Source organism: Pectinophora gossypiella, chromosome 16 (assembly GCF_024362695.1).
Source record: "Pectinophora gossypiella chromosome 16, ilPecGoss1.1, whole genome shotgun sequence".
NCBI lineage: Eukaryota > Metazoa > Arthropoda > Insecta > Lepidoptera > Gelechiidae > Pectinophora > Pectinophora gossypiella.
The window spans coordinates 1,565,455-1,578,282 of record NC_065419.1 but is presented as its reverse complement, the minus strand read 5'-3'; the positions used below and the strand labels follow the sequence as shown (position 1 = coordinate 1,578,282).

Sequence of the window (12,828 nt, the reverse complement as noted above, 5' to 3'; positions counted from 1 at the left end):
AACACCTTGCGAAATGACGTAGATTCAAAAATGTAACTTACATCAAGTTTATCCATAATAATAACGTTAAATTGAAGATTCTTGGACTAAACTGCATAAGAGACAGAACGTTCAGCTGCTTTTTTTCTCGGACTTGTCGTAAAATCCGACAGAGGGATCCTTTCTAACATGATGGAGAATTTGTTATGAGTGAGAGACTGATCCTTTTTCTGATCGTTTTACAGTCACTACGCATTGACGTTATCGTTCACGCGCATCTGTGTGTGTGACGTCTGACGCCCATATGATACTAGACTAAAGTAAGACCGAGGGGGTGAGGTAAACCTAGCTCAGCCGCTGGTGGGGAGCGGAGTGTTGCCGCTCTATAATATTATTCGTTATTCCATAGTCAAAGTGTCATAACACTGCTACACTACATGTGTGTGTTAAGTGATTAAATAGAATTTGGGTAAGTTTCCTCTTACAATTCGAGATAAAAACAGATAAGTACTCTAATCTTAATTCAGTATCTGTATAACCCTCATGAAATTCATAAGCGTGTACCTAGACACATAAATGAACTAATTATTCTTTTTATTAGAATCGTGACATGCACCAGTAAAGATTTAAAGATTGCAGATTCAGTGTGGGAAATTACTAATTATTCTCTTGTTATCGTGGTGGAATAATCGGTAATTTGATATTAGATATAATAATATTACGGTAATGGGTTTCGGGATTGGAAAGAAGTAAGTGTTGTAAAAAAATGAAGAGAAAGGGTGGTTATATTACAGGATGGAATAGATATGTGAAAGATAGTCATATTATTGCTAGAGATAAATACAGAATATGGCTTTATTGTGGAAAGCCATTGTCAGGAGCAGTCCATAGGGACATGGTGGAATCACGTAATAACTTTAAAAGTAACTTAAGATGGTGTCAACAAAATGAAGAAAGTATTAAAATGGATATTATAGCAAATAGTAGAGCTGATAATAATTTTCGTAAATTCTGGCAACAAACAAATAACCTTAATTATAAAAGTAGTATCTCAGCTAGTGTGGATGGAATATGTACTTCTAAGGAAATAGCAAATCTTTTTAAAGACCATTTTCGTGTGAATCCTATGGTGTTGTCACATATCTCTAATGATTCTGAACCTAGGGTCCTCTCAGGACAGGTGTCTGACAACTTCTCAGTTAAAGAAATTAAAAGTACTATTAAGAATATGAAAAGGGGCAAGACACCTGGACATGATGGCCTTAGTGTGAAACATCTCATACATGGTGGTAAGCACATATCGAGGGTCTTACACATATTATTTAATCTTTGTATGAGTCACAGTTATTTACCTCCAGATCTTATAAAAACTATTGTTGTACCAATTGTTAAGAATAAAACAGGTGATATATCCTCTGTTGGTAACTATAGACCTATTTCACTGGCTACTGTAATAGCTAAAGTTTTAGATAAGCTATTTGATGTGAGATTATCGAGACATATGAAATTACATGATGGTCAGTTTGGATTTCGCCCACATTTGTCCACTGAAATGGCAATATTAGGTCTTAAGCACACAGTTTCTTATTATACTGCTCGTAAGACAAATGTTTATGCTTGTTTTTTAGATTTATCTAAAGCTTTTGATCTTGTAAATTATGATTTATTATGGGATAAACTTGAAAAGTCATCATTGTCTAGAGAGGTAATAAATATGTTTAGATTTTGGTACAATAATCAGAAAAATACAGTTAGGTGGTCTGACTCTTTTTCTGATACTTACAAATTAAAATGTGGGGTTAGGCAAGGTGGAATAAGTTCTCCTAGTCTTTTTAACATTTATGTCAACGATCTTATTGGTGAGCTGAGCAAATCACGTGTTGGTTGCCACATAGGTGGATGTAGTGTTAATAATCTTAGTTATGCAGACGATATGGTTTTGCTCAGCCCATCAATAAGAGGCCTGAGGAAGCTTATTGACATTTGTGAAAGTTATGTCCAATCTCACGGATTAGTTTATAATAGTAAAAAATCTGTGCTAATGGTTTTTAAATATAAAAATGGCCCTGATTTTGTCCCTGATGTTCTATTAAATGGGACTCAGATTGAACGTGTTAATAAGTTTCGTTATCTTGGGCATATTGTTAATGAGCACTTGAATGATAATGATGATATTGAAAGGGAACGCAGGGCATTGGCAATGCGAGGTAATATGTTGGCCCGGAGATTCGCACGATGTTCTGACCAAGTCAAAGTCACCTTGTTCAAGGCCTACTGTCAGACTTTATACACGTGCGGTCTCTGGACCAACTATACCAAGCAATCGCACAGTGTCCTGCGTGTCCAATATAACGATGTATTTAGAGCAATGTTTCGGTTGCCTAGATATTGTAGTGCCTCTGGGATGTTCTGTTTCTGGCGCACAGATGGTTTTGCAGCTGTGTTAAGGAAACGTGTTGCTTCTCTCATGCAGAGAGTAATGTCCAGTTCTAACACCATCATTAGAAGTATTGCGACAAGTTTCGACTCTCACATCATGCGATTCTGGACATTGCTCTCTGTGGGGAAAAAGTAGTGGTATACTATGATAGTTATTTAAGTAAGTATTGTTATTATTGTCAGGTGTTGTTATTTTTGTAAATTTTATTATTATATTTTAATTGTGTTGTATTTTGTATGTATGGATTGTTTTCTGAAATAAAGCTTTATTATTATTATTATTATTATTATTATTATTATTATTAAAGAAGAATGAAAGGTAAAAACAATCCCAGTGTCAGGAAAATGAGTTTTATCCACAACAAACGCGGTACAATTCTTGCACAAGGTTTCACAGCCCAGTTCCGACACCGTCACTCACACTTCACAAAGCACTTCACTACACTGTTACTTACTTCTCTTTACATTCTCTTATTCTTTAATCGCCTTGTAAGATGACAAGTTCCCATCACGCCCATGGCGATCATGCTGAAGAAGTCATCGAGATAGATTTTTACAACATACTCCTGAAAGCCCCTTATAATTATGAGATTAAACGAACTTACCTGTAAGTGAAGTTCTATCTCAATTATACGATGCTCCTTGTTCTTGTCTTATGCTCCAGCATAAGACGTAGACTACACTGTGAACCTCTCGAACAAGGAGCGAGTATAATAAAAAATACCATCTCTGGTGGATCGATCAATATTACGGTGAGTCAATCCCAAAGAATATGATATGCCGTACGACCAACACCACTGTGTGTGTGTGCGTCCTATGTTACTACACAAAGTAAGATTAACATGATAATATTAACTTAGTTCTTCAATTATAACTTTTCTCGTATAACACAACATGGTTACGAAGCAGTTAAAAATTTTAATAAAGTGTTAGTTATTAAAGTTTCTATAAACCTGGTTTATTGTGTTGTTCATAACAAACAATAATTTGTAGATATAAATTGCTGAGCTATAAAACATGAATTATGATTATTCCACAAACTCGTTACGACCAGGTTATGGATTGTAGGTAATCAAAATAAATCTTGGGAAGATTACTAACTATAACAAAACAACTACCTATTCTAACCATTCTAGGTGCATAGATACTATCTCTTTTGTAATTATTATTTTTCTTGTATGTTTGTGTAATAAAATTCTACTCTTTTTACTCAAAGTTTTCACAATACAAGTACATTACATACATACATACACAGCCTATATACATCCCACTGCTGGGTACAGGCCTCCTATAAATCAACCGGAGGTGGAATGGAGCATACTCCACCACGCTGCTGCACTGCGAGTTGGTGAATGTGTTTTACGGCTAAAAGCCGGGACTTTGCTTTTTCGAACAATTAGCTGACGGAAGCCTGCAATGTCCTTACGAAACAAAGGACATTCTTACAAAGACTTCGATATTTTTTGATTTCGACAATGTCTCAATTGGGAATCGATCCCGGACCTCCAACGCTCTCATCACTAGACCACGGAGGCTACTGCACAAAAAAGTATCAAATAATAACCAAAGTGTTTTTAAAAAAATAATAAGTTATTACAACTTCAGAATTTGCCTTTCATCGCTATTCTCAACTTATCAGTCAGTTCATTAAAATTTAGCATCCATTTCACTTTTAAACAATTCCCAAGTCGCTAAAACGTTAACAACATGAATTTTAATGGAAAATAAAGTTGGTCAGCATTTTCGTTCAGAAGTTATGTTATTTTAGGCCATGACTAACAAAAAGTACAATATTTGTATTGGATGAGTTAGATTTCATTTGTGGAATATATGGGTGGAACCGTTTTAAAATTCGAATATATACTTATTGATATAATATTCTTACCTGTAATAGTTGAGGACCTGTGCGAAGACGCCGGGGTGGCGGTCGAAGAAGTACTCGTTGAGCACGGGGTCGTAGTTGGCGAGTGCCTCCGTCAGCCGCGAGAGCCGTGTCGCTGGGATCTTCTTGAGCGTCGCCTTGTAAGTCTCGTATCTGGAAAGACAGGACAAATATTTTAAGTCACTAAGTGTTTAGTAGACGAGTAGGTTGAGATTATAAAATAATAATATACAGTCGTAGTGCCATCATAGAATAAAGAATAATACTGCGCATAGAACGGCTACCCTCCGCCCGCACCAATTCGTATCGGGCGCTGACGTCACACCTCCTGGGTCTTACTTTAATCTTAATTGGCCATAAGCCGCTAAGGAGTAACGAGGAGCAGCGTCTGTCTTGCTCACACTAACGCGATAAGCAGCTCACGAAATTAAATGTAATGTTTTATTAAAGGATAAACAACTTAAGTAGTTCACATTCCGTGTGACCTTATCTTTTAATATTGTATCGATTTCGAAAAAGATTGCAGGCTCTCTGGGATGGCAAAACACAGTGTAATCTTGATGAAAGAAAAAAAAGAATATTAATTATTTTGGGAAATCAATAAACATCTGAAGTAAAAAGGAAATATAGCGGCCTCGCAGATGAAGTAATTGAAAAGCTAAGTAAAAAAACCAACTAGCTTTAAACGAAGCAAAAATCAGTCAAGCGCAAAAGTAGATCCAACATTGCAAATTCTCGGAACCAACTCGGCTAGTAGCCAACAGTTTTCATTTAAAAACAATGTGATAGGAGCGAGTGTGCCAAACAAGCCTAAAAACTGGTATCAGTGTTTAATTCATCTGACACTTTTTGTATTTACGTTTTAGTATTTACACTTGGCTGATCAAAAGGACCCCGATACTGACCCCGCCGACATGGTCGACTTTCCCTCTTTAAACACTTATCGATATTTCACCAGAGGCCATTGATGTTTCAAAAATAATATTCTCGAAAAACGCCCTAAGCCGAGATCCGTGCCAATGTGGAGTCCTTCGGTGATATCGTCTTAAATATTGTTGTACTGGGAGTATTCAGAGCAAGTCCCAAGTAGCAGTTAATGTCATCTTAAGCAAAAAAAGTCACTTAAAAAAAATAAAAAGGAACATTTTAAGCCAACGTTCCACTCACTTATCATAAACTGGGAAATCCATTATTCCCACAATGGGCATTTATTTCGTTAACGTTAACATAATATGGAGTGCAAATATAAATTTCCACCGATTTATTTAGATTAAGCTTTAATCAAATCGTGACCCAAGGGAAATCTAGCCTATATTACACACGTGAAATTATCATCTGGGAAATCGAATTGAAGAAATTGAATTTATCTTTTGAGATGTTCAGGACAGCTGGGATTCGCCATTCTAAATCTCGTTTTAATCGTGTTCCCCGTCCGAGCGAGGGAGACAGGTAGTCTGCGCGCCCTCCCTTACTCCTTAACGGCTTACGACCAGAGATGTGCCGTTAAAAAAAGCGCAAATTTATGTAAAAAGTGCTTTATTACATAAACTTCAGGTAAATAAGACAAGAGTACAACAAATGTAAAAACTCTTTAATAGTAAGGACACTAGATGCTCTTCTTTTTCAAATTGTTATTCTAGCAATAAAACTTTATTTACACCACAAACAAAACAGTTACAGAACAAAAATATTTGAAAAATATGAAACAAAAAAATTAAATTAAAATAAAACTAAAACAAAAAACAGAACTAAAAATAAAATAAATTATGTACAATTAACACTTAAACTAAACTATATTAATTAAAAAGCCCGCCTCGCCTCAGAAATAATGGAGCGGATCCCCGCTCAGAATCGTATCTGGTGCAACGCATATCGCTGGCTGTTCAATGCGGAAACGCAGCCAGCATTATGAGTACATTTGCACCAGGTACGATTCGAGGCGGGCTTTTTAATTAATATAGTTTAGTTTAAGTGTTAATTGTACATAATTTATTTTATTTTGAGTTCTGTTTTTTGTTTTTGTTTTATTTTAATTTTATTTTTTATTTCATATTTTTCAAATATTTTTGTTCTGTAACTGTTTTGTTTATGGTGTAAATAAAGTTTTATTGCTAGAATAACAATTTGAAAAAGAAGAGCATCCAGTGTCCTTACTATTAAAGAGTTTTTACAACGGATTCCCAGGAACGGCACGTCACTGCTTACAACTAAGTAGCCTTCTATTGGTGGTATGAGGTACAGTCATGAGCAATATAATGTACCCACTTTAGGACTCTGTCGCGCTAACATATTTGACATTTAGTGAGACTTACAGTTCAATTTGTCAAAAAAGTTAATGTGACATGGTACCAAAGTGTAGACATATAATGCTCGTGACCGTACTTCAATTAAGCTCGTTTCAGCCTCGTATTGATGCAGGCAGAGAAAGACCTTTATATACGTTGTATTATTCTATTCTATGTTATTAATTATCTTAAGTGCAATTTTCACTAACGCAAGCTCGACTAGTATAGACGGCGATACGGCTCAGCATACCTATCACGTTGGTCTAATAGAAACTCGATGAAACAGGGTACTCAAGTTCATCTTGCGAAGGATATATTATATACCTACATTCAAACGGTATAGAAAATAAATATTAAAATACACACCCTACAATGCACACAAAAAAACCAACACTCTAAGATGTGCCAAAAAGAAAACGTAATTTATCCTCGCAGACGTCAGATAGGACGTTTATTAAAAAATAAAAAACAAAACAGCAATAATGAAGACGGCCCTTATATTCCGTTTATTACATTTTCCAATTCGCTCCCCTCAAAACAACCAAGTGACGTCACACCTTGAGAATAAACAAGAAACTCATAAATTTCCTGAGAGGTGATAAAAATGTGAATAATAAACTCTCTAGATATGTGATATAAGGTAGTAAAAGCTCATTTCATGATTAACACTATCTACTAGATAACTTCTGGATATACTATCAAAATTATCAGTGACGTGCATGGATTTTTTTATATCCTATGCGTTCTTTCAAGGACAAAGGAAGATGAAAGGAGGAAGAAAGAAGAAGAGACTGTAACCTGGAACCTGAAAAAAGGCTGCAGTAACTATCAGTACTATTCAGAGGCGGAGGACAGGAGTCTTAGTATTAGTGTAACATAATGGTTAGAATCTTGGCTTTAACCCACTGAATTCAGCTTTATGAGTTTTAAATCATGTTGGATAATAGTGAATTGATATCACGTAGTTTCCAGGATTTATGCCCGTTTAATGGAAAAATATACATTTACATAATAAATGGATATGAGTCATTATCACCAGCCCATTAACGTCCCCACTGCTGGGGCACGGGCCTTCCCTATGGATGGATAGGGAGATCGGGCCTTAAACCATCACGCGGGCCCAGTGCGGATTGATGGTTATTAACGACTGCTAATGCAGCCGGGACCAACGGCTTAACGTGCCTTCCGAAGCACGGAGGAGCTCGAGATGAAAACTTTTTTTTTTGTGGTCACCCATTCTATGACCGGCCTTTGCGAAAGTTGCTTTACTTCAACAATCGCAGACCGAGCGCGTTAACCGCTGCGCCACCGAGCTCCTCAAAAATGGATGTGAGTATACACTTATTAATACACCTCCGCCTACCCCTTAAGGAATACAGGCGTGGCTATATCATGACCACTCATTATTTGGACATAAAGCACCGTTTGATGTAACTATATAGCCGTGTTTTTTTTTTTAAAAGTTGTTCCCCTAAATATATCCAAACGACACCCCGAGGACAAACAAAGACGCTCGTAAATTGTCCGAGAGGTGTCCCTTTTACGTCTTACGAAAACGTGAATAATAAAACTCATTTCGTGAGAGTGTTTGTTTAGGTAACCATTACTTTTTAGGTTAAGTACTCTGATTTTTTTTATTAGGCTGGTACACCAAATTATGGTTCATCATAATTATCATCGTCCATTTCAGATCCTTCATACGAACATACTGTGATGGATTGACAACGTCACATCTGTTATGAACAAACTTCGCAAACAAAAAGCTCTGGCAAAGATAATGTTACTTATATGAATACAAAAACTAAAAGACTAGAATCTGAAAAATTCCAGAGTGTGTAAATAAAAATGACATCGAATTTAAGCGCCGAATTCAAGTATTTCCACTCCCACACTGGCCAATGAGGGACTTTAAAGGGTAAATTCTTCAAAATCAACATAGATGGCACTGTACTGTTTTTTCTTTGTTTAACCTTGTACCTACCATTTTTAAGGCGAATAAATGAATTAAGAATTACCCTTTTTATTAAACCCACCCATTATTATGTAGATCAAAAATAAAGAGAAACAGTATACTTAGATAGCCAAATATTTTATATAGTAATATGTTTCTGCCATTACATTTTATTTTGAAATAATTATCAACCAATCAATCAATAATACTTTCAATATGCACCTGAGTAATGAGAAAATAGGTAATTATCTACCACGCTTAAACTGAACAACGCCATCTATTTTGTATTAGGTGAACGTAACCTATAAAGTACCTCAATTAATTTTGATCGAAAAGAAATGTGAAATGAGTGTTTAGTGAGTTCAGTGACGTGTTTAGTGCGATGTAAGTTGAAGTGATAGTGACAGTGTTAGATCGCGTAGTTTTCATTCTTCCCATTCTCACCTACGGCGCTCAGACTTGGTCTTTGACTGACATCCAAAAGTCCAAACTCAAGGTTTCGCCAGAGAGATATGGAACGCAGCATCCTTGGTGTTAAATTGATCGACCGGATCCGAAACACCACGTTTCAAAACTAAATTAGCAGACATAGCGAGAAACTGAGCTGGACATGTTGCCCGAATGCCCGATGACCTCTGGGCCAAAAAAGCTAGAGAGTGGGTTCCTGCAAATGCTGTCAGACGTCGGGGAAGGCCACGAAAAAGATGGCGCGACGAGTTAGACCGCTTCTCGAAACGGTGGCAAGAAAAAGCTGGGGACAGGGAGGAGTGGAAGAAGGGAAGAGATGCCTTTGCCCTGCAGTGGGACATTGAGGGCTATTAATAATAATAAAAACAAAAATAAAATAACCTAAAATAAAAAAGCTGCAAGCAACATAATAATAACAGATTAGGTATAATATTATAAAAGTGTGTTGTTCCCCATTCGTATTAGAGGTCTGTCGGCGACTGCCGCAAAATACGACCCTAGGAGGGCCGTTAAAAAATCCATAAAGCCCTCAGAGGCCCCGAAGGCCCCAAAGGCTCACCTGAGTTATTATAACACCTTTAGTGTTACTTCTGGAAATCCTTTGAGTATGTCTATATGTTATCCTCCCAAAAAATCACTGGGACACCGGCTTGCTTTTCAAAAAGAAGACAGAATCTAACTTTCTTTTTAAAGTGACTTGCTACAGATGGCATTAACTACTTGGCCGGACAAATGGAGAGCGCTGAAGGCTCTCACCCGGTACAACGTTTAAGACAACAGGCCTGAGGGTGCCCAGTTGGGCGCGAACGTCGGCTCAGGTCGTCGTCTGAGAGGAACAATATTTGAAATAATTAATCGACCCTAGTGGGTCGATAGCGATAAGCGCCGATTGAGGGAAATCGTCGACCACGCCGACGGGGTCGGTATCGAGGTCCTGAAGTGTTTGGTGTCGCGAGCTGATTGGCTGCCTCTATGACTAGCCCCCGAATCTAACCTTGCACCCTTGGACTTGCACCAATTTTCACTAACACAGTTGGCTCGACCACTGCAGACGGCGATACGGCTCACCTATGACGTTGGTCTTACAGAAAGCTGGGTGTGGTGTGGGTACTTAGTCCATCTGTTCTGTCCTCAATAACTCTCAGAATTTGTCTCGTTTCCCTTCCTCTTTTAACACTTCTTCAGAAGTAATATTTTCTGTCAGCATAAAAACCGTTTTAGTGCTTAATAAACACCAAACATAATGGACGAAATGAATGTAGGTCTATCAATCTGTCACGAGCAGATTCTGTCCGTTTCTCGCAGCGTAATCGAATTTCATTCGGTTTCAATGCTCTTGTTATAAGGGAAAAAGTGTATACAGGGTGTTAGTGACATCGTAACGAAAACTTTGAGGGATTATTCAGACCACGATTCTAAGTTGATATCAAGTAGAATTTTCCATCGCAAAAGTATGGAACTGAAAATAATTAAAAAAAAAACAAAGAGAATTAATGAATTTTTCGAGAGGAAATTCCACTTGATTTCAACTCAGAATCATGGTCTGAATCATCCCCTTCAGTGTTCGTTACGGTGTCACTAACACCCATACCTACTTGTACTTGCACGGGGTGTAAGTGACATCGTATTGAATACTGAGAGGGATGATTCAGGTCATTATCTTAGCTAACGTCAAGTAGAATTTTCCATCGCAAAAGTATAGAATTAAAAATAATTAAAAAAAAACATGAATTTTGCGACGGTAAATTCCATTGATATTAACTCAGAATCGTGGTCTGAATCACCCCCCTTAATATTCGTTACGATGTCACTAACACCCTGTATAAGGTATATTTTCCTACCCAACTGGAATTTGACCTTGTGACTTTGAATTTATGTTTGAATCCATTGAATCATAAATAATTGATATCACGCCGTTTCTACTATTTATGCCCGGTTAATGGCGGTTAACGCCCTCTATTACATGGGACTTAAACATTGGTGGCAAGGAATAGGTGTTCATACTAATTACTGATGTTCCGAATATCCGTATCCGCGGATATCCGAGATAATAGAAAAATCCGTATCCGTATCCGTTACTTTTCACGCGGATCTTTTACGGATCTTTTTTAGGTGATTAAGTAGAATTATTAAATAAAAAACTACAAAATTCCATTCCGATTGTTTTTATTTCTTAAAATCAAATATTTGGCACCTTTATATTGCAAACATTTAGATAGATAGATCTTTATAATGAAAGCAAGATAAAATATCACTTTTATAACAATGAAATAACTAAAACTTTAATCTTTTTTTTTAAGAAAATATAGATCCGTATCCGTATCCGTATCCGCGGATCTTTACACTAAATATCCGTATTCAGATCTGTATCCGCGGATATACATTTTTAAAGATCCGGCACATCACTAATACTAATACATCTCTGCCTACTCCTTCAGGAATATAGAGGTGCTATGTTATATCATACAGATACAAACAGATAAAAAAATACGAGTAAATGTACATTTTTTCTGTAACAAGGTTTGTAATGTATACATAATCTAATATTATGCTAATAATATTATGCTTATGGACGCTTATGGACCAGTTATTTAATATTATGCTCATACATTGTTTTAGGTTTACGCGGTTATTATTATAATTAAAACACATAATAACGGGTTCTTACCGCGTTTAAATCAGGGATAATGAGACTCCCGATATTTCGACACTGTTGCAAGTGCCATGGTCACGGGATGACTGATGAGATTGGAGTGGAGTAGGTAGATCCATAATTTTCTACGGGCAGGCATATCTGTCTACCCTCTTTCTTTGCTGCTTATGGACCCGTTATTGTGTTTTAATTACATTATGCTCACACACAACTAGGCATATCCCAGTTGAAATAGTCAGAGGTAAAACGCACGCCTCACCAAGCTTTCTGTTAAGCTAACGCGGTACGATGTGAGCCGTATCACCGTCTATAATGGTCGAGTCAATTGTGTATCGGGGTTGGAACCGGCGCCCCCATCACCTCCAGCATTATCCCGTTTTTCACAGGGTCCGCTTACCTAACCTAAAAATTTGACAGGTCCGGTTTTTTACAGAAGCGACTGCCTGTCTGCCAGCCTCAACAGCCTCCGTGGTCTAGTAGTTAGAGCGTTAGGCTCACGATCTGGAGGTCCGGGTTCGATTCCCGATGGGGACATTGTCGAAATCACTTTGTGAGACTGTCCTTTGTTTGGTAAGGACTTTTCAGGCTTGAATCACCTGATTGTCCGGAAAAGTAAGATGATTCCGTGCTTCGGAGGGCACGTTAAACCGTTGGTCCCGGCTATTAACCGTAAAAACACCTCCACCAACCCACATTGGAGCAGCGTGGTGGAGCAAGCTCCATACCCCCTCCGGTTGGGTGAGGGGAGGCCTGTGCCCGTAATCGGACGTATATAGGCTGTTTATGTTATGTATGTATGACTGCCCGTCTGGTATTCCAACTTTCGAAGGGAAAACCAGCCCAATACAGGTGAGATCACATTCCTCCGAAACTGCATTTCTCGTGAATGTGTGTAGAACCGACGCGACGCCCCCGTGTATTTTGTACTGCGAACGACATAAATAAACGAATTCATATAAGGATTCGTTCCATTTTGCTGTCAAGTGGAAATAAGGAAAAATAAGGAAAAATAAATATTTACTCGGAAACTTCGGGAAAATTGAAGACCTTTTAAGACTTCTTAGTCTCATTTCTTTGCTTAATATTATATATAGTACAAATACACGTTTCAGGATGATGATAAATTATTTTTCAACAAATTATTTGCCCTTTGCCCTTTGGCAGAAAGGCG

General features: G+C 37.4%; 2 protein-coding genes across 3 annotated transcripts in view; one reads left to right on the top strand and one right to left on the bottom strand.

The window, feature by feature from the left end:
- LOC126373959 (uncharacterized) overlaps positions 1–12,828 on the top strand; it is a 650,308-nt gene that overhangs the window by 231,739 nt on the left and 405,741 nt on the right. The window lies entirely within an intron of this gene.
- LOC126373965 (potassium voltage-gated channel protein Shaw-like) overlaps positions 1–12,828 on the bottom strand; it is a 320,695-nt gene that overhangs the window by 279,558 nt on the left and 28,309 nt on the right. For both annotated transcript variants that reach the window (XM_050020368.1, XM_050020369.1), the window contains one exon: positions 4,304–4,453. In XM_050020368.1, the coding sequence (XP_049876325.1) occupies positions 4,304–4,453 (150 nt within the window). The remainder of the gene's footprint in view (positions 1–4,303; positions 4,454–12,828) is intronic.